This window comes from Schistosoma mansoni, chromosome 1 (genome assembly GCF_000237925.1).
Source record: "Schistosoma mansoni strain Puerto Rico chromosome 1, complete genome".
NCBI lineage: Eukaryota > Metazoa > Platyhelminthes > Trematoda > Strigeidida > Schistosomatidae > Schistosoma > Schistosoma mansoni.
This window is the reverse complement of record NC_031495.1, coordinates 9,817,330-9,838,698: the sequence shown is the minus strand read 5'-3', so window position 1 is coordinate 9,838,698 and position 21,369 is coordinate 9,817,330. Positions and strand designations below refer to the sequence as shown.

Here is a 21,369-nt window from a genome sequence, read left to right as displayed (position 1 = left end):
GCTCTCAGCGAACTTCGACAGTAGCTGCTTCATATACTCACTCACGTCAGAAATACCTGACGATATGTTCTGCAGCACAGTATGCAGTCTGTCAAATCCGAAAAACTTAACTTGTTTGTACAGGTGACTTACTCGGCCGTTAAAACACTGCCTACACGCCTAGATTTGAAAGTTGATCGCGGCGTATCTAGTTGTGTCGAACTATTTAATTCATATCGACAAGGTGAAGAAACCTACTTGGAAACCGGCGAGGCGACACTTTCGAACAACCGGGATTTGGGATATTGAACGTCATGACATCCTATAAAAAAGATATTAAAGTATTCACTTCATACACATGCCATTATAATTCAGAAGCTTTTTGTTGCTGTAGCTGGTGGATGATAAAGTTGAAGGAATCTCATTAAAACTAATATATCTGTTAATTGCTATCAACTCAACAAAAGTCACTGTTGAAGTCAGTTACACTTGATAGTGCTTATATTACCAAGCTTAGTAAACGAAAGCAAGTTATGTTTTATCGTGAAGTCTGTTCTTGCTTTATTCCACCGTCTGTTATAAGTCGATCTATGACAATAAGGACGCTTGACAAGCTAACAGTTGCCCTACGTCTACGAGCTCTTTCAGTGACTTTAACTGAACTCATCTTAGAGGACTAACAAGGAAATCAGTTATCATGAAAAGCAGAGAGTACACCACTCGCATCACGTAACCTATTTGTGATGGCTACCAAGATCTGGGAACATTTTAGCTGAACGAACGACAAAGTATATATGCATTTAAGGAAAATCCCTGTGTCCGTATTTTATTATTTGTGTTGATGATAATATTCTTCAATGTAATTAAACAGTGTGTTAATTTGTAGACGTTTTTGAAAATATAAGTACGGGATGCGGCATACTCAAACTCAGTACGTAACATAAGATTGTCCACAAATCTCCAACTACACAACGTAAAGGGGAAAATGGAAGTTTCCGCTTTATTTATTCATTCGCCCGCCTTTATCTTCCCTTTGTTCGCTTTTATTTTTTTTAATGGTGGTTTGGGTATACCTTTCGAACAGGTCTCGAAATTGTCCGAACTTGTAGATCGTCGCGATAACATATCATTGAAGATTCGTCCTATATCATGCATCGTCACGATGGCATTGTTTTCGCTACTTGAAGTATGAATGTTATCATACACTGTATGACAACTCAATCCAAATCTAAAAATCTCTTGATTTAACCGCTTCTGCAAAAGTTTACGAATTGTCTAGGTGGCGCGCCAATTATTTTACGACGGCTTGACCTTCAAGTGCTCTCAACCTCCAACATTGACGATACGCCTGGAGCTTTGCCTATGTATGTTATTAGTCTTCGTCCGCAGTTTGAGTATGTGTTACAAAAACTGAGTAATTGTTGGTAAGATTTTATTTAAGGTGTTAGTAGAGATGGTAACTCGGTTTTTAAAGTCACGAACGTCATCGATGAGAATAAAATTCAACCCACTCATCGTGTCCAGGATGGAGTTATTAATTTCAGTTAGCTGTTTTGATGAAAAATTAGTTAGATGTTATGCACAAACTGACATAAGTTATAATTCATGTGTGGTTTATATCCGTGTCTGTGTATGTGATTAATTATAAATTAAGTGTTGTATAAGTAGGAAAAAGTTGAAAATATATAATTAAGTTAGTGCTATAAAATAATTACATAGATTACAGCATAAAAAATCAGTTAGTTGCAAATGACATGCATGAGGTAAGTCAAAAATGAAAAAAAACAACAACAGAAACTTGCCGGAAACTTATGAGGGTAAGACGAATGAGTGCAAAACTGTTTTCTTATTTCAATGTATGTATTCAACTGCTATAAAAAGCTTAATAGAATGGTATATGATTGCATACGAGAATATTCGGTCCCTTATTGAATTTCCACTGAGGGGACCGCGGTCACATCGTCTGAGAGATCATCCTAGTAAGTGTTCGTTCTTCCGTAGAAAACTTTCCGGATGTTATCTCATCCATGACAGCGATGTGATTCAGTGAGAATTACTTTATTAGGGTGTCTGAAACCACTAAATTTTACGATTGCTAGGCTGCCTCTTATTCTTTCATGCTCTATTTTGAGTAGTTTCAGGTGATAATTCCTTTTTCCATAAATTCGTCCTCTAAACCTGTAACCCACTCGGTTGCACATTTAGCGCTTTCAAAAAGTTATGAAGACGAGTTGAGATTCTGACTAGTGCGTAATGTTTTTTTAAAATCCAACTGATGAGCGTATACGTTCTCTTCGTTTTGATCTCTCGCCGCTCCGAACATCCTACGCTCCACCATCATTTATATTGTCAATCAGTGTTAAGTCTTCCACAAAATACGCATAACCTCGACCTTCCAGTAAATATCTATGATCACGAGGTTGATTTTATGGAGGAATTTATAAAACTTGAATTGTTTCCAGTTACAAACTGGTCTCATCATATGGTATCAAAGCATTCCGCGTCTTGACATGCTTAAATGAATAAATTAAGGTGCAACTGACATATCGTTTATGGGGACATACGTTGATTATCTTTTTTGCCCATACAAGACCGTTGAGAAAATCCAAATCCTTTTGATATTTTTATCGTTGCTCTCTTTTTTTATTTTATTTATTTATTTAAACACATAAATATTGGTACAAGGAAGCACCAGATGTATATGCGTCTCACAAATCTCATTCGATTTGTGTGAGGGCTGTAATACTGCCCAGGTGCCCAGACTGAAGCAGGTGGTTTTCTTAGGGGGCCACACCCGGAGTCTTTGACCTAAAGGTCTAGTCCACAAGGCAGTGGAGCATCGTGAGGAGATACAGTCCCATGGTAGCCGGTGACCAACAGTTGGTCCTTACGCCATTTGTTCCTTCAGGATACTGGAGCCCATGTGCACCATTGGTTTGGAATGAGGGTTTTCCAACTCCCCTGGATGGACTCGCCGTGTCCACCAACCCAGTTAAAGCGCCGGACATTCGCTTTTCGTCCTCTCACTTTTGTGAACAACACCCCCGCCACGAGAAGGCAGTGAGTAGGACTTCCCTGTCAGAGGCTATATATTCGCGTGACCATGGGAGAGCATTTGGAGAGGGAGAGCGGACTCTCCCCACTCTCGGCCGTACCAGGGCATTTGGGGGCTTATTTAAACGTACAATACTCAGAAATTCGGTTATCGGGCGTTAGGCTAGCCCCAACAAGTATTTCTTTAGCGAAAATGGCCCTGTATGTGTAGTGGTAGGTTACAACGAAGGGAATAATAGTCTATTTCTTGAGTTTTTCAGTCGTTGCTCATGTAGTGGCAAGCATTTCTAACTCCTTCGGATCATACATTTTATGTTCAATATTTAACCTTACCATAACTAATAACACCGATATTTTGACGCTTTTGCTATTCGCCGTGTTAATTTACCTCACCTCACTGACATGATGTGGTAGTTTAGAATAATACACCTTTGTGTAAGGTCTTACGTCGATTAAAATGAACTTATTGCTCCTTCGTTCCATACTAATTTCCTTTCCTCCACTTCATTTTTGTTTTCGATTTCGGGACCACATCGGTACGTGTATCTTCATTTTCTGAAAAGCTTCTTTAGTGTCGGTATCCCCGTTTCATCATTCTATTGTTTTGCAACAAATCCAGGATATTTCATGAACATATACATAACATCCTTCTATGCATCTGGCGTCTTCCACAAACAAAAGGCCCCCAACATACTTTTGACCGGATAACATTGTAATATTTTGCATTGTCGTGATGCAGTTGACGAAAATATGCCACGGTGTTCTCGCCAAAGTTACAATTCTTTTTTTATTTACCTGTTTTCCTGTCTCAATCTAGATGAACAGTCTTGTTGGACACACGATCTAGCAAAGCTAGTCCGATTTCCTCTAAAACCAACTATTCATCCCAATAAAATTTGTCATGCCAAAAATCGAGTATATTGGTCGTCCATCTTTACACTTCTACGGCAAGCTCCTGTCAGAAATTGCCAAAAACCTTAAAAATCGCGCCAAGGGTAGAGTGGTAATAAAGGAAACTGAGACAGCAAAATTCAAGGAGCCATGCTATTACATCTTAAAAAGTGTTGTTCCACTTATGTCCGATAAGGTTAGTCATATTTTCAATAGTATGTTTCTGTCTATGTGAATCGCATATTTCAGTCCTTCAAATCTTAGCTCATTAGTAGTTTTAATCCAATCGTTTACATTTTTTATAGGTTTGTAATGTAACTAACGTAAATATAACTGAGGAACCTTCTGACAAGTAGTGATCCTCATCGATAGTGATATGCATATCAATATCACCTATTCGCTTAAATTGAAACAGGTGAAGTCAATAAAAAAATGCTTTTCTGATTTATGGTAGTCAGATATTTTGATTTCCAAACTAAAGCTTCACTGTACTAGTTAATAGTATTAAAGTCTCAAAATATGAAGGTGAATTTATGACGTTCCAAAGAATGGTTGTTTTCGGTCACTAGTCGTACAGTTTAAGTTGAAAAACCTCTTTAACCTCAAGTGCTTTATTCATCAAAGTAGAGCTTTTTATTTCTCGTTTTTCTTTTTAAAAAAACTATTTTAAGGACTAAATCAGTCAACTTTTGTCGAAGCACTGTATGAACGCCTTCATATTGTGTTAGATCGTATTTGAATTAATTTTACTTAAGACGAAAAAATCGAGTCCATCATTAATTGTCTCTTCTATTAGAGGCTACTGACCTACAGAAGTGATGAAACATTAACACACACGAATGGATATGCTTTACTTAGATTCCTACACTAGTCGTAATGAAATAGTTTATATTAAACCAAAATTCTTCACCTTTACTTGCTAATAAAATTCCAGTCAGAATACAAATTCAGTCACTATGAGACTCAGAACACAAATATGGTGATTTATGGAATTCTCAATCAACTTTTGTGAAACTGGTTTCTGTCTGTATTCAGCATAGTTATGGAACATAATTTAATTAGTTACATCAACTACTCCATCTCCTTGAAAATTTACACTTATCTGCGTAATTATATCATTTATGGGCTTCAGGAATGAGTATTTGTATTAGTTTCGACATACTTACTTGTCAACTAGGTATTCAAGATACAGCGTAAGTGTAGACCTAACTCTTTTAAATTTCACCTAAATGGTCATTTTGGCGACTTAGATATGTAAAGTAATCGCTGACAATATCGTTTCTGCTTTCACAATGGTAGTTTTTATCATTAGAGTAGCGATTATTATTATCATGTTGATGATTGAAACAAACAGGATTATAAAGTGTGTTGCCTAAATTTTAGGCCAGTGCATTTAAAGGGTCAGCATATCCATAACAATAAACGATAGTAACCAGAGGAAAAGAATTGTATGAATACATATAGGGATATTATTGATCGCTTTCAAAAATCCACAATAATGTTTATTTTGCAAACAAAATGATATTAGTGCGTAATTGAAGACAGCTGTATTAGACAGTGTTTTGACTTACCAATAGCCATTATTCACAGAATTTCAGCTCTGTTTGTTAGATCGAGTGAAACTGATCGGTAATCAAACACAAATATAATTCACCCTAGTGATATATTTCATGGACGGACCATTACCTTTTATGGTTAGTATTACTATCATCAAATCATTCCTAGTGTAAAATACGCTTGAAATTTGTTTTAGTGATACAGTCTATGTTAAATAATCACAATTAATGGATCATGACATATATTATTGCCAAAAACAAACGTTTTCATGCCTCAGTAGTACTTAACCGCTATTGTTGCCATAAATTTCCAATATTACTCAAGGGAGTTATGGTTGTAACTAATCAGCATATACCATAATATTAAGTACTGAATTTTACAGGTTCTTAATCTACAGTGAGGTATATTGCTGTGGTAGTACAAATGGTTTCTAATTGTTCCCGAGTTCTTCATCTTAGAAAATGGTCTCAAACTAATTTGTTGGTCTTTATCGACCTTTTATATGTCGTTACTTCGGGTACCAGATTTACTTCGTACTATCAACTGAATTCCTAGGGAATCCCCACCTCCGAAGTATCTACAGTGAATAGAGCGAGGCAAAACTACCTAGTCTATCAATTTTTCCAAAGCTATTTCCGTGGATATTTTGTGTTCATTTTACCAGGATATATTTTTGTCGATCTATAGTAATAATGACCTTCAAGGTTATTCGTCATACATATTTAGGGAGTATGGCTCTGTAAGGCATACATATATTTAGTTCATTGTTGATTCAAAAATAGACTAATACTGGACGTTGTTTGTAGAGTTCAGCACTATGTACGAGTCTATGGAATAGAAAATATCTTTCATGTTAATTTCATTGAACTTGATAAGATCTGTCATTAAAAGTTTAGATTTAGCATCACAATTGAGTGATTAATGTTATCATAATTGGTATAGATAAAACTTAGTTTGATGTACTACATACATCTCTACTGAAATGTTCTACTTATCACCTTTTCTAAAAGAACTTACTGTTTAAAGTAACTCAAATATACTCATTCTAAATAATTTAATCAGATGTGTTTATGTTTACGAGTTTATTTTTGCTGCTGAATTGTTTATTTTTATCACCAACTACTTGTGTTCATTTTTTTATGAAGACTGATGTTAGATGTAGAGCATGGGGTATACGAGTATTCCGTGGTCGAAATCTTGGCTATTGTCTCCTACCGAATACACATGAACCAGATTGGCGTCTTTTGTCACCTAGTGAAGCTGAACGTCTAACGTCCATGTCAACAAAAACCGATATGGCCGCTCCAGATGTTCCAGTTAGCTGCGTCGCTCAAGCTCCTCCTTTATTGACAATATTTCTACGAAGAAAAAATGTACTTCCACCACCAGTAGTGGAAGAAGCTGAAAAATCTACTCACTCTTTAGATATACAACAATCAATGAGAGAAGCTAGTGGTTTATTATTGTTAACACCTCACCGTTATGATCCAACAAGTTTTAAAGTAAGTACTGTTTTGGTTTTTAAGAAAAATGTATAAATTCGTTTACTACTTCCTACCAGTTGTTTTGTTTTTCTTCTCTCTCAGTATGTCTTACCAATTATGAGTGAGTGAATGAGTCAGTCGCACCATAGAACCTGGTATGTGTATACATCAGTTCAAGTTTCCATACTCCATTAGCAGAGAGAGATGAAATTGTCAAGCCGAATTCTAGAATAATTGAGGTGATAATAGTGTGAGTGGTGACAGAAATGATTGAACATCGAAGATAAGTTTTAGAAAAATATAAGTTAAGGAAATAAAAACAAAAAAGGTCCTTAGGAATTCAGAAGCTCAAAATTTGGGGAAGTCAAAGAATGTATGCACCTGCCTCATTGCACACGGTTTTGAGACATGTCACTGAAAGTCTAACCATTGGTTACGATAATCACATGGACCCCAACCAGGTAGTATACATCTATTAACATGGTTCAGTCCAATGAGTCAACTAATGCAACCACTATTTATAATGAGCGGACGATACCCCATAAAATATCCTAATCCGTCCACCCAAACGACCATCCTGAAATACAGTAAGACTGGACAAGTACTGCACATCATTCTATATTATCCAAACTGTAAAACTCATGTTGTAGTGAACGAGAACACAAGTGGGGATAACCGAAAGTATGTGAACACAAATTACCGAATCTCTTAGTAAAATGTGAGAATCATATAGTAAATACTTCATTTGCAAAATATCCATCAGTTGTCTCAGACTTTGTTGTTCTTTCGTATCCACACCAATCATTCTCTGTTCTCGTTCTCTTTTCTTCGATCTTCTTAACCCCATGCCTCCAGGCATTTCACTTTCGATTGTGATACATACTACTTATATCTATCGACATCAGTAGCACAAACCACGATGTGATTATATGTATGCAATAGAGGACCATGATATACCATAAATAATACATCTCAATGCGTAAAATAGTAGGATATTTATACTAAAAAACTGAGTAGTAGGTTAATGACTAAATCACTGTTATTAATGGACGGAATAAAAGTTTACAATTAAGACAATTTCAAAACACTACAAATCAATTATTTAATAAATTACACATTGAAAAATATTTATACCGATTCACTGGTGAATAGCTCTCAAATTTTCCTATTTCCATTTATTTACTTATTCATAACATTACTTTGTGCAATTCCATGCTGTATATAATTTGACCAAAATAATTCATTCATAGTTGTGTACAAGTAAAACATTCATGCGTTGGTTGGTGATTGATTTAGTCGTATACATGAGCTATTTGTTAATATCATCCCTTTCTCATCCAATTTGTCACATTACTGCATGCATAGATATGTGCTGTTGGTGCATATTTGATTAGTTGATTAGAACAAGAACTACGTAGAATATATCACTAAACTATACGAAAATACACAGTAATCCACCATCAAGATAGTTGGTAAATACACCATCCGTCCCAATACCTGGAAGGTTTCATAGTCAACGATTGTTCATTAAGCAGGTTGATATCAATCTACAAATATTTTCAGAAATCTCAAGAAAACTATGGAGAATAATAAGTTTATTCTCATGGACCTCAAAAAAGCATAGTTTATTTTCTGTTCAAATTTTTACATTTCTTAGTCATACGACTGCGCTTTTTCAGCGCAAAAGAACAAAGTAAACGTCGGATGAGATTTCAACAAAAAACGGAAGCGTTCTGGGTCAAAACTATGTTGTAAGCGTACTTTTTTCCTGAATTTCGTGCTGATGAAACGTGTGACAACTTCAACTGATGAACGTATGTGCTAGGTTGCTTACGCTGTTTATGAATAACTGAATGTGTTAATAAAAGTCAATGAAGTCTCACGATTAAACAATCCAGCTTATGTAACCTAACATTAATGAAATCCATGTTCTCAGTCAGAATCTTCATCACCTTAGAAACATGGTTACACCCTACATCCTTAAGTCATTGGTTGTAAAAATTTGAAACACTTGATGATATCAAGAATTTGTGTATTAAAATTACAGACCTGGTGATGAAATATTCTTGGATAAGGACAATTAATCAATCGACTAATTGGGCTCTATTTGAAAAATTCTTCTGATTGATCTGTCTTACTTAATCTATTGTTGTAGAGTTTTATTCATTCTCAATGTCTCTATAATGACATGAAAAAATCTGTAAACAGCAATAACTGGAGTAAAGAAAACTTTGAGTTATGTACAACGAATATTCTTTCTCATAAGTTCTCTTTAGGTTCTACAGTTGTATATCCAAATTAATAATCCAATAAGCGATCAGCTTTAGGCAAAATTAATCGTTTAAAATTAGCATGTGAATTTATGATTTTTTGTAATATATAATCAAATCAACAACTTGAATGTGTCAGACCAAATATTGTTGATTGCTGCTGTCAGTTTTAGAACAGTAGATACAAATACAAATGCATTTTAACTAAAAAAACACAGAGAGGGAGAGCTATTAATGAGCTTACCAATTACAAAAATTTGATTATTACGAAACCTGGTAAAAGAAAAGGAATTGTCCTACTAAACAAAAAAGACTATATTGACAAGATGAATAAAATCTTTATTGACCATCTAAAATTCAAAACACTGAACAACCAAAAACATCAGTAATAAGATAGAGAATGAACTTACAAGATCTTTAAAAAAACGTTCAGAGATCAACAGGTAATCCCATCAGACTTATACGAAACAATTAAGCTGGTAGGTAGCCATTTATCAAGGCTATACGAACTACCAAAGGTGCTCAAACTGGATGTTCTAATGAGACCGATTTTAGACATGTACAATCTCCCTTACCATACTGTAGCAAAGTGTTTAGTGATCATTTTAAAACCACTCCAAAAATGTATAGTGAAACATAGTTTTAAGAATGTAATCCAGTTTATCGACAAGGTCGAAAACATTAACACTAAAGGACAAACGATATCCTTAGACGTACCATCATTGTTTACAAATGTCCCACTCAAGGAGACTATTAAATATATGTGTGAACAACGTAAAGAACAAGAAACGAAGACTACAATCCCTGTGGACATCATTAAAAAAATATTGCTAAAATATACTATGAACGTAAACTTCAATTCAGTGATGAAATATGTAAACAAATAGATGGTGTCGCTATGTGTTCACCACTAAGTTCCATATTGGCTGTCATTTTTCTCACTAAACTGTAAAAACGGTTCACTGGTACAGCATATTGACAAGTTTTCATCTTGTCGTCGATATATGGACGATACGTCCATCCTTTGTAACGACCATACTGACCGGATAGACGCTCAAGCGATTTAATGAAGTTCATCCGTCTAATAAATCTACCTGTGAGAAAGTAAATGGAAGTAGAATAGTCTTCTTCGATGTTCTGTTTACAAGGAGAATAGATGGGTCACTAAGAATCAGAAAACCTTGTGAACTGGCTGGTATACAAATTTTCTTGGTTTTATCCCCTTACAGTATAAAAAGAACTTAATTAAGACACTTCATCATAGAATCAAGATCATTTGCTCCTTAGACACAGTTGAAAAAATGGCACTGCATACTCTAAAAGGAAATGGATGTCCGGAGAAATTTACAAGTAAACATTTAGCCGTGAAAAGAGAGCATAAAGGAGGCCTAACTGTCAGCAAAAGTCTCTGTATATACACCTACGATTTGGAGACGATACATCCATCTAAATGCTGATACTAAAGTTGCATAGAGCAATCCAAAGAACCTTTAATGCTGGTAAACTACAATTAGTGTTTTTCATACGTCCGATGATCACTCCAACATTGAAGGATAAATTACCTAGACTAGCAGCCTGCTTCTTTATCTGTCAATTCAACTGCTCGTTTGGAGCAAGTTAGATTGTCAAGCGTTCCAGGAATCAGTATTTTCGGGCTCGCAAGCACGTTCCAGTGTGGTTAAGCAAAGGTTTAGTTAAAACTGTTAAAAGCTCGATTATAGCTCGTTTGGTACAAGCGGGCCATATAACCAACATGGAGCACTCATTAACAATAATATATCGTGTTGACAGCAATCTGCCTAAATCCGTTAGACTAAGAATCCTTCAGACGCCTGAAGCAATAGCTATTCTGATCAAACAGCAGGAGCTTTGTATCCGGAAGAAATCTGTTTAACCGGTCCCTTTATCTTGGCTAACTTATGACCTAATTAATTAATGATCATTTGACGATATGGTGGTGTAGTTTGATTGATGTTCATACAACCTTCCTCTTTGTATTTTCATAGTTTAAACTTATTGGCATATATTATTAATAATACGATTATTGTTACCACCATTTTTATCAGCATTGTCGAAACACTTGCAAACCCTTCGAGAAATTTATTCAGCACCCACTCTTATTTACTAATTCGTACCTAATTCATATTATTCTATATATTACATGATTTCTGATTCGCAACTACATTATCATCTATCTCACCCCATGTTAACTATATTTATTCTGATCACTAGTCTCATAATTTCATTTAACGTACAAACTTTTATTCAAGTCAACTCTTCATATTAGTTATCCTAACATTACCGATTTTCACTGTAGGGTTCTGGAGATTGTTGAGTTTTAATTGAGGTCATGAACCGATCAATGTTAGACCACCACAGAAGATCTGGAATCACCAGACGACAGTTTCGTCCTAGTATGAGACTTCCCAGCAGTGCTCACCCACCAGTGGTTAAGCGTTTGCGTGCGAGACCGAAGGTCCTAGGTTCGAATCCTGCATGCGGGATCGTGGACGCGCGTTGCTGAAGAGTCCTATATTAGGACAAGACGGCCGTCCAGTGCTTGCAGAGTTTCAATGGTGGTCTAACATTGATCGGTTCATGATCTCAATCACCGATTTTATTTTACAGTCCCAAGTCCACATATAATAATTTTTAAACGACGTATTTTGCCTTAAACCTGAACATTTTTTATATTATTAACTTGGATATATAATTGTAAAGCCTGAAAAGAATTTATTAAAATGAATATTAGTCGTTCATAATATCTATTTGAATTGTGTTTCAAAGGAAATATAACCGTCCTCTACACTTTCATCTAAAACTATCACTGAAAATTTATTTGTATTATAAATTTTTACTCCCTAATATTCTTTCTCCTACTTTCCTTGTTTATGAAATACCTATATTATGTAATATTGTAATGTCTTTAAAGAAAACTGATATGCCAGTGTGGGAACTTGTAACTAAGTACTGATTATTACTAATGATACGGCTATTTGCTAATGATGCAAAATACTTTTATCGGCTACTCGTTGCAACGGGACGAGGATACTAGGTTGGCTCAAGAGAAAAAAACATGACTGTAGAAGCAGACTAATTTATCTACCATTAACTACTAACTAAATGACATCTACAGTAATACTAATGATAACATTAGTAATCAATTACCACTTTAAATGTTTAGGTTAATTAATAAATGGGATAGAACTAGTCGTTAATCAGTAATCTAATGTGTACAGGATTTGCAAAATCAATAAGTTCACCGACTTGACTGAGAAATATAATTCATCTCTGAATCATATACTTTGTTTGCTCCCAAGAAGTATCTTATATTCTGCTTTATTACTTACGCCTGTTATACCTCGTGGAAGAGCATAGACTGCCCACCAGCATTCTCCACCAAACTTTGTTCTGGACAGCATCATTGATGAAAAAGTAGAATCTGGTGCAGAAATCGAGGCTTTGCTTTATTACTGTTGATATCTATTCATTTATTAACCACATTCCATTTGTTAGCATACTCACAAATTTTTCGTTTTACTGACTATATATCCTGGATTTATTACTGTCATCTTCCGAACATTTCCGCTCTTATTAGTGTATGGTTTTGACGCACATACTTCTAGTGTTATCGGTTCGTTTGACTTTCATACTTCCTTACTTTTAGTGACTGGTCATTTTATTTGTCTCTAAATTAAGGTTTTTGGCCATAAATGTGTTCGAAGCATTGCTTGTGCTTTGGGCAACAACTGAGTGATGTTGATGTTAGGTATGGGGTACTTGGCAAAGATGATATATTGATTGATAATGTTGTAAATCTTCATTGACTGAGGTGATTAGGATATATGTTACGTATGCTTAAACACAACCTACCCCAACGAGCTATGCTTGCTAGTTCAGAAGTACGTTGGAATGAAGCTAAATGAAGATGGGGCATCAGTGCATGAAGTCATAAACTGTTAGACTAAGCCGTGTTTGTAGATGCAGAATACCTGATTAGAGTCCGCATGATAATCTCGAGCAGTTGTTGGGGACGTTGACCGAAATCGTCCATAATTGCGTCGGCGCACCCACTCTTTAACTTTCTCTTGACTTTTGATTTTAGTACCCCGTCACACATACCTTTCCACTCTGTCTTTCCAAGCCATATTCCCGAGGATTAATGTTCTTTTTATAATTGCTACTACATTATCTCAATCTCTTTCGTTATTTTCATATCGTTGTGCTGATTTGATGTAGCAACTTGAACCAACCCACATATGTGCCAGTCTCTATGTCGAAACTATATCTGTCTATGTATCTAAGTTGTATTCGACATCAGACTCAGCATTATTTTGCCTTTTAAATTCAACTTCATTCATAATAAAATGGTGTTATATTTGCAATATTCCAACGAGTTTAAAGTTGAATCTCTGACGTCCCGCGACTCAGTTTAAATTGCTTCTTCAAAGAATAAATTGAAAGCCGAACTAAATTGCAAGTTCAAATGGTGCAGATAAACAAATCATGAAATTTTTAATACAATCAAAACAGCTATAATCATGATGATTTCATGTGGTTAATGTTAAAGATGAGGGATAATGGTAACGTTACGACTAAATGATCTGATATCCAAACCTATTGGCCTGTTGAAAATTCCTCTGTTACTGGTCCCCAATTTGAAAGCGGGAATATGACAAATGATAAAACCTCCACATGTGTAGCCTATAAATTGACATGGTTAATTGGATGAATTGTAAGGTTACAATGCACCATAAATAAAAAGTCTCAATATGTACTAAACTAAGGAGTTCAGGGCACAAAATCGAAATAATAAGCTTATAATTAATGTACAACAGTTTGAGAACAGAAAAAAGGTTTGAAAATAGTAAACTAAATGGTACGTTGGAATTCTGGGAGTTTAAAAATCACTTAGACTCAATATTAGTAAATTGCATGTTACAAAATATGAGTACTAATGTATTTAAAAGCAGTTCACGAAGTTTATCATTCTCATTTATCTATTTCATCCTAACAACGTGACTATATTTTGTGTATATATTTTTAAAAATCTTTTTCTATCTAATTTAGGTCCCTATTGAACCGACTTCCGAGGAGAAATCACGTATGTACCCTCCGTATGAATGGTCAGCTAAAAAAGGACTAATTATAAAGCCAAATTTAGATCGAGATTCTTATTTAATTCGTCGATCTGATACACCTGGCTTGTATTGGCGTGTTCATTTAGCGAAATCTTCAAAAACAGAACAAGATAGTGAAACAGTTTCATAAACAGGAAGTTGTTATCAGAAGAAAGGGATTAGCCATATTCTTGATTGTTGATAATACAGTACTTATGTATGTATATACTACTTCTATTACGTGTTTTATTTTATGTTATAGGTGGTGAAATATTGAGTTTGTAAGTAAATCATGTAGGACTTGTAGTAATAGTGTACTGCTTTTAGTTAATATATACTGTTATAATCCTGGATAGTATCACCAGTCATAAAATGGACGAGACTTACAGTCAATGCATAATTACAGAGCTGAACTATGTAATTATCTAATTTGTTGCAATTTTTGGCCTAAAATAGAATGATTATTAAGACTTGTCATTTGAATGGATGTGTATCAACTAGTGGTGAATTCTCTCGGTCTCCATCGTTAAACTATAATGATAGGAGTACCTTTAAGGAAGAGGTTATTTATCCGTGACTGTTCAACAGTTTATTTTCCTCCTAAAGGTTCTTATGATTAAATTAATGTAAAGAGATGGCATACTCGTACTAAACTTATAGTTGTTGATAATATAGGCAAACACTTCTAACACCAACTGTAGCGAGTAAAACTCTGCCTTCTGTATCCTCAGGTAATTAACAAGGGAAGTTAAATTCGTACTTAAAAAATTGATTAGGTGTACAGCTATTACGAGCTATTTTTGATGATCTGACCAATCTTAACGTAGAGAAATAATGGTAAGGCAAATATTTACTCGTAGTTTGTGGACGCTACTCACAAGATTGCTTGTAAGTAGTATGTGGTGGGATGTGCCGTCGAAGTTGTCACAGTCGTCAGACGGAGAGAAGAGTCTCAGTACATCAAAAGCACGGAGAAAGCATAACAGTTGGTGACCAGAAAAGAAAGTTCGAATTTCAGAACATACCTCAAGATGCAAATGATTGATCGAAGGCCATGTATACGTATAGAAGACTAGCTCGGTATTTACTAACCTACGTCATTTATAATACTGCATATGAGGAGTGGAAGTAGTATACCAATATTGGGAGGGAGAATCCGTCTGATTTTCTGCCCTTTATGTCAGTTCAGTTACGCAGAATCAAGCGAATAAATAAATTATGGATAATGAATATACTAACAGTGGTTCGGAGCTTAAGGAAAAATGAAATGAGTGCTGGACAATTCCATGTTTAAGCACAGAGAACGCTGGATGTGTGGTTGAATATATCCCTTTAATCCTTCCTATGCTGTGCTTGACCAAAGAATCAACAGCACTTGCTCAAAAATACGTTTTTTGTTGGAGTACATAAATAACATTAATCTTACAGTCAGTGACAATTAATGCAGTTACTAGTGTTTGGTTTGAGCCACATTGTTTAAAGTCTTAGGAACCGTAAGTGACATAACTTAAAATTAGTCTCAAAGATTTAGATAAATCCTTTAATATCTTATTGTGTCCAAAATAGAATATGATTCATATCCTGTCTATTGGATTTAATTGCTATACTCATCAGAAAAACATAAAAGTTTATGATGAGGTATTGAGTTTGACAACTAGTTTATTTGGTACGTAGTTGGTAGTAGGATCCAGGACGCGTGTTTTGTTTTATTTGGGACTTGTCATCTGAATGTGTTTGGATTCCATTGTTTTTGTTTACACTGAGGTCCAGAACCCAATTCCTATCAATTAAGCATGGATACAATATTCACTAAGTTGCTGAGTCCGTATAGTCACTAACGTGTTCAGCGGGTTCTCTATATATCCAATTTTTCGGCCCGAAACTAAAACATGATCATTTACTGAACATCTTGGGAGACTCCTATTCTAACTGTATCTACAACTATAAAAACAGATTTAGTATGTAATAATCCACTATCGGGCCAATGATTTAGAATCATATTGTCAGTCTTTGTAAACTTCAAGTCATATTAATATAATTCAACTGTTCTAGTAGTATCAGTGTAAAAGATCAGTTGTAACTACCATTGTATGTAGATTTGTAGATGAAATCCTAGTTAACATTTTTCGAATTATTTTCGCTAGATCTGACTTTGATTTTTAAAGAAACTTACAATAGTCTTACAAATAAAGAAATCTACTAACAATAAACTTTATTCGGTATTATGCAATAGCACTAGAGTCCTTTTGATGTAATTTTAGTGGTCGAAGTCTTTTAATGCGTGATCATAACAAACCCAGTCTTAGCATTCAAATTAAATTTGAGAAAAAAATTCCGTTTATATTGACCTAATGCCATACTTTAGAATTGGCTAATTTCACATAGATATTTCATTTAGTTTTTAATAAAATATATTTATGTTTACTGACTAGAACGTAATTCATCTGTTTTCGGACTTGAATGATTGAGAACGGAGAGTTTGTTATTTAGTATTTTATCTCAATACATTTATCTACTTATGAGTAGTTAGATCAGTCGAACAAAATTTACAGAGGCGAAAGTTGAATTTCATAGGAAAATAAATATTTGTAATATAGTATTAGTTTTAATGTCTTCCTTTACAAAAATTAACAGGAATGGAAATCAAGGTTATAATGGTAGCTTATTTAATACTATTCATAGTTTGTACAAGTTGTCCAGTAAGGGATTTTTCTATGGATCTTAAGTGTCGAAGATCTCCATCGATTCCCTTAAAACGTATACCATATGTGTGAAATCTTGGCAGTTGTACAACTTCCATTTCCCATTTTAACAAAGAAGATATTTTATCACAGTTATGACTATTTTTATAAAGTTTATCATGATCGAATTGTGACGAAACTTTAGGGTACTGACTATTGTTGTATTTATTTTGACTTTGATAATTACAATGTACACGTTGTGAGCAGATAATACGATAAGGACTGAGATGTACATGATCAATATAAGACTTCTTTACAACTTGATCTAATGTACTGAGTAATATTTTGAGATTTGGATTCTGTACAGCTACTCCATAGGACCAATTCAATTGACTTATTTTAGGAATGTGTGTAATGTAATGTTGCTGTGGACTGTTATTATTATGGCGAATGTTATTTATGCTATTAAGGTCCTGTCGGAAGGTTTCGCTATTATCCCGACATTGGCTGAAAATAGGTTTGGTTGTACAACTATTTGAATAGTGCATATTTTGTACCTTTGAAGCGGTTGTACCTGTCAAATATTCAAGTGAAAACAAAGAGTTGAACTTTTAACCGTCGTCGAACTTCTAAACAAAATCTTTGTGATGTAAGAAGTGGTTTCGAAGGTGTTACAGTCAACAACAACTGGTAATCCTAATAGTTCAGTTAAGAATTAAACCACTGACCAAACTTTATTTCAAAGTTTACTTAGAAAATTAAAGTTTCAAATGTAACTAAGGTGACGTGTCAGCCTCGAGGTTGGTCAAACCTTTTTGGTGAGCCGGTTGGCTTTTCTAATAGAAAAGTTGTTTTTCCTGGAGCAAATACCCGTTATGTGTAATTATTTTCGTGGGGAAATCATCGGGCCCCTCTGGGTCTTGATGCGCTGGCGTCGCAACTGTGACTAGTATACGTAACATCCATACTGGTAACATAAAGGTTCTCACTTATGCATCCTATGCCATACTTGCCCTTTTGGGAGGATTGATGGTTACCACTCCCGTCACTCGTGTTTGTTAAACCTTATATGATATATGCATAATAGAGGTAAATAAGCTTGCGCCCATGGACATCTTAACATTCAGACAAGCATGGACACATTTTTAGACAGACCTGCTTTTTGTTTAATGGTAGGTCAGGCCCCTTTTTGTCATATACGAGACTCTCTACTCTGGCTCATTCTGGTGAGGTCAGGAGCATATCCTTTTTACATAACATACATACACAAAGAATACAGGCCAAAACTCATACATTTCACAAATATAAGTATGCAAAAACTGCGTCATCTAACGATTTTAGTGCCTTGAAGTATGTGTCTTCGAGTAATCCAGTTAAGACAGCGGTGTAGTAGATAAGTTCGATCACTGTCAACCGCCCGAAATAGTTTATGTGCTTTCCTCCGAAACCCTCAAGGCGCCATGTAAAGGCCTTAGGTTGGATTCCATTTTGTTTGTTTATTCTGTAGTGTCCGTTGCCATGTCAAGCCCACATAGCTTATCCTAGCTTTCGGAGAAGGCAATTTATTCTTCTCGAGTCACGTTTCGACCTTGTTAATTATTCGCTTTTCAACCTTGACTGCTTTATACAAGCGTTTGTGTGTACATTTCTTATCTTACTCATCACACGTCTGTAACTTATTTTTGTCTAACTATAAATATCGATTCACGTTTGATTAAATTGAGTTGGCTAACACGTCTTCTTCAATCTATTTCATTTCTCTCCTATTCGCTTCCTTCGCTACGTCTCTCTGATTGTTTGTTCTGATCAACAATTGTACACAACATACGTATTCAAAACTTCATTCTCGTATATGATTTATTTTAATTCCGTTATTCACTAACGCGAGTTAAGTCGATAATTATATACGACGATAGACAATAACGGTAATCACACGATCCAACTGGAGTCAGATATTCGAGGTTCACTAAAATTTACTTTCAATCCTATTCCAAAATGTTTTGCTAATCACTTTAAGGCATTAAAACCCATCTCTCTGTTCAGCTTTATATCCCTCAATCTATCTGAACTGACTAGATGAGTTATGAACGTTATCTTATTTCCTAAATATCTTCTTATAAGTTGTTATTTTCTAAACAAAAATTTAATAAAATTGACTACATATTTTATGATATAGTTAAACTTACTGTTTATATTGTTACTAGTAATAGTAATAGTATTCTCTGATTCATAACAATTTAAATTAGATTGGCAGTCTTGTGATTTTACAAAACGTTTCCCAACTGAAGTGTCACATTTAACTAATTTAGCATTTGGTGTATATATGTATACTTTGTCAAGTATTTCTTTTGGATTTTGCCCTTTTTCTTTCGTTATAGAAAATGATGGTAAAAAAGATCGTTTCTGTTCTTTAATGAACTGGTTATTATTATTTTCTTCATGAATTCTGTAAAAGAAAACCATTTAATAAGTAAAAATTCAATAAATTATTTAAATGCTATTGATATTTGTAAGTAAGCAAGCAGGAAAGTTGAGCAAAAGCTTGAGTTAGAATCTTCCGATTATTACAAATGTATTAAGAAACAAGCAGTGGAAATTCAGGACGCGCGTTTCATCCTACCTGAAACTCATCAGCTGGCTGTACCTGCATCCGGGTTGATGTTTACTCCATAACTCAAACCCAGTACCTTTCGCTTCAAACGCTACAGCGTTATCCACTTAGCTACTAAGTTCAAATAGCCACTCGCTTGTGCAATGGGGTAAATTTTCATTTATCTATACTGGTTGTTTGGATCCGCCGATTGATGTTTAGGACTGCAATTGATCAATCTCATTTGTGTTTTTATTTGAATTGTATTCTGTAATGTCTTGTATTCTTATTTTTGCTCTTTTTGCTACTTAATTATATTGATATTTTGTTTTGCGTAATACGGTTGTATCAAATATATTTTTGTGTTATAAAGTGAAATAGAAAAAGCCTTCGAATTATTATCATATTTTGTGTGTTTATGGCTGATCATCTGCTCAAACTCCGATACAGTTATTCAAGAATGTATCCTTTATGTGTTGTGCTTCATGTTTGTAAGTACGAGAATTTCAAGATGCTAATGTCGTGCGAAATTTCATTATGGACTGCAATAGGTTGGAGAGATATTGTTCATCATTTTAACTTCTTGCTAAATGATGAGTATTTGATGTCATTGGTAATTACTAAGTTACATCTAAAAAGCCGTTTAATGTTCTTTAATTAATACTAGCTACTCTATAGATGATAAATTTTGGCTTTTAAATATGAACCGTAGGATCGAATTGTGACTAGTTCACTGAATCGAAATTATAAAAATAAAGGTGACAGCACGGCTATATAGGTATATGTGAAACAAACCTCGGATTTCGTTACTACTTAGATCATTTTCAATATACCAACACCTCATATAAAACCAAAAAGAAAGACCTGCTTCCCATGAATAAGATTGGATACGCTTGGCAATCCTAAACAAGTTAAACTTTTCTGTACAGGCAGTTAAATTTTATTCTACCTTAAGACTGTATAGTGAAATATAAGTTCAAGCATTTAGCGGTCTGTTGTGAGTGGACTACGCATCTAACCTACGTAGCAGCTCACAATCCCCCTGTCTGGTACCAAAGATCATTACAATATCTTCTATGTCGCCAGACTCAGATTACTTTTTTATCATTTTAATGTGTCTTCTAGGATGATAATTAATTTTCCAAGGATGACTTTCATTTTACTGACTATATCATATATGCAGTAGTGATAGGATAGGAAGAAAAACCCTAAGTTGTGTACAAATGCATTTAAACAAAAGACTTTAGTTTAGTGAAATAATCACAGGAATTATATAATTCTACTGCATATAAATATGACAGATTATAAGTAATATCTTCAATACTAAAAAGCTATTTTCACGGAGAATCCACAATAATTGAGTCAAATATAAAGGGTAGTCTGACTATCATGAAACCTATCAATTATTATTTTAGTTTAATCAAATGAATCTTGCTAGTCTGATAATGCTAGGTGCAATTTGGAGGAGAAAAATAATGATATTACTTTTGTGCTGAACAATGAAATAAAATAAGAAGGCCTTTCTGAATATCTTTAAGAATGTAAAAAAGACAGTTGAGTATATAATATTCTGATTAGGCAAAGATGGATAGTGGCTAGCAGTGGAATCAAGGACGCGCGTTTCGTCCTATTTGGGACTCGTCAGCTGGATGTACCTGCATCTCAGAGTTGATGTTCACTCTGAGACTCGAACCCAGTACCTTTCACTTCAAACGCCATCGCGTTTTCCACTCGGCTACTGAG

General features: G+C 34.7%; 2 protein-coding genes across 3 annotated transcripts in view; one reads left to right on the top strand and one right to left on the bottom strand.

The window, feature by feature from the left end:
• Positions 1-1,285: 1,285 nt before the first annotated feature.
• The window catches only part of Smp_073690.1 (hypothetical protein), a gene marked incomplete at both ends in the record, with an annotated part of 20,773 nt that continues 689 nt past the window's right edge, over positions 1,286-21,369 (top strand). The window contains 4 exons of one of the 2 annotated variants that reach the window (XM_018793191.1): positions 1,286-1,373; positions 3,851-4,120; positions 6,627-6,983; positions 14,306-14,572. In XM_018793191.1, the coding sequence (XP_018647728.1) occupies positions 3,935-4,120; positions 6,627-6,983; positions 14,306-14,506 (744 nt within the window). Of the gene's footprint in view, positions 1,374-3,850; positions 4,121-6,626; positions 6,984-14,305; positions 14,573-21,369 lie in introns of those variants that run through there. The other variant, XM_018793190.1, reaches the window with a different exon arrangement.
• The window catches only part of Smp_162010 (serine/threonine kinase), a gene marked incomplete at both ends in the record, with an annotated part of 54,558 nt that continues 50,206 nt past the window's right edge, over positions 17,018-21,369 (bottom strand). Inside the window, 2 exons of the mRNA XM_018793189.1 lie at positions 17,018-17,361; positions 19,223-19,482. Coding sequence (XP_018647726.1) covers positions 17,018-17,361; positions 19,223-19,482 — 604 coding nt within the window. The remainder of the gene's footprint in view (positions 17,362-19,222; positions 19,483-21,369) is intronic.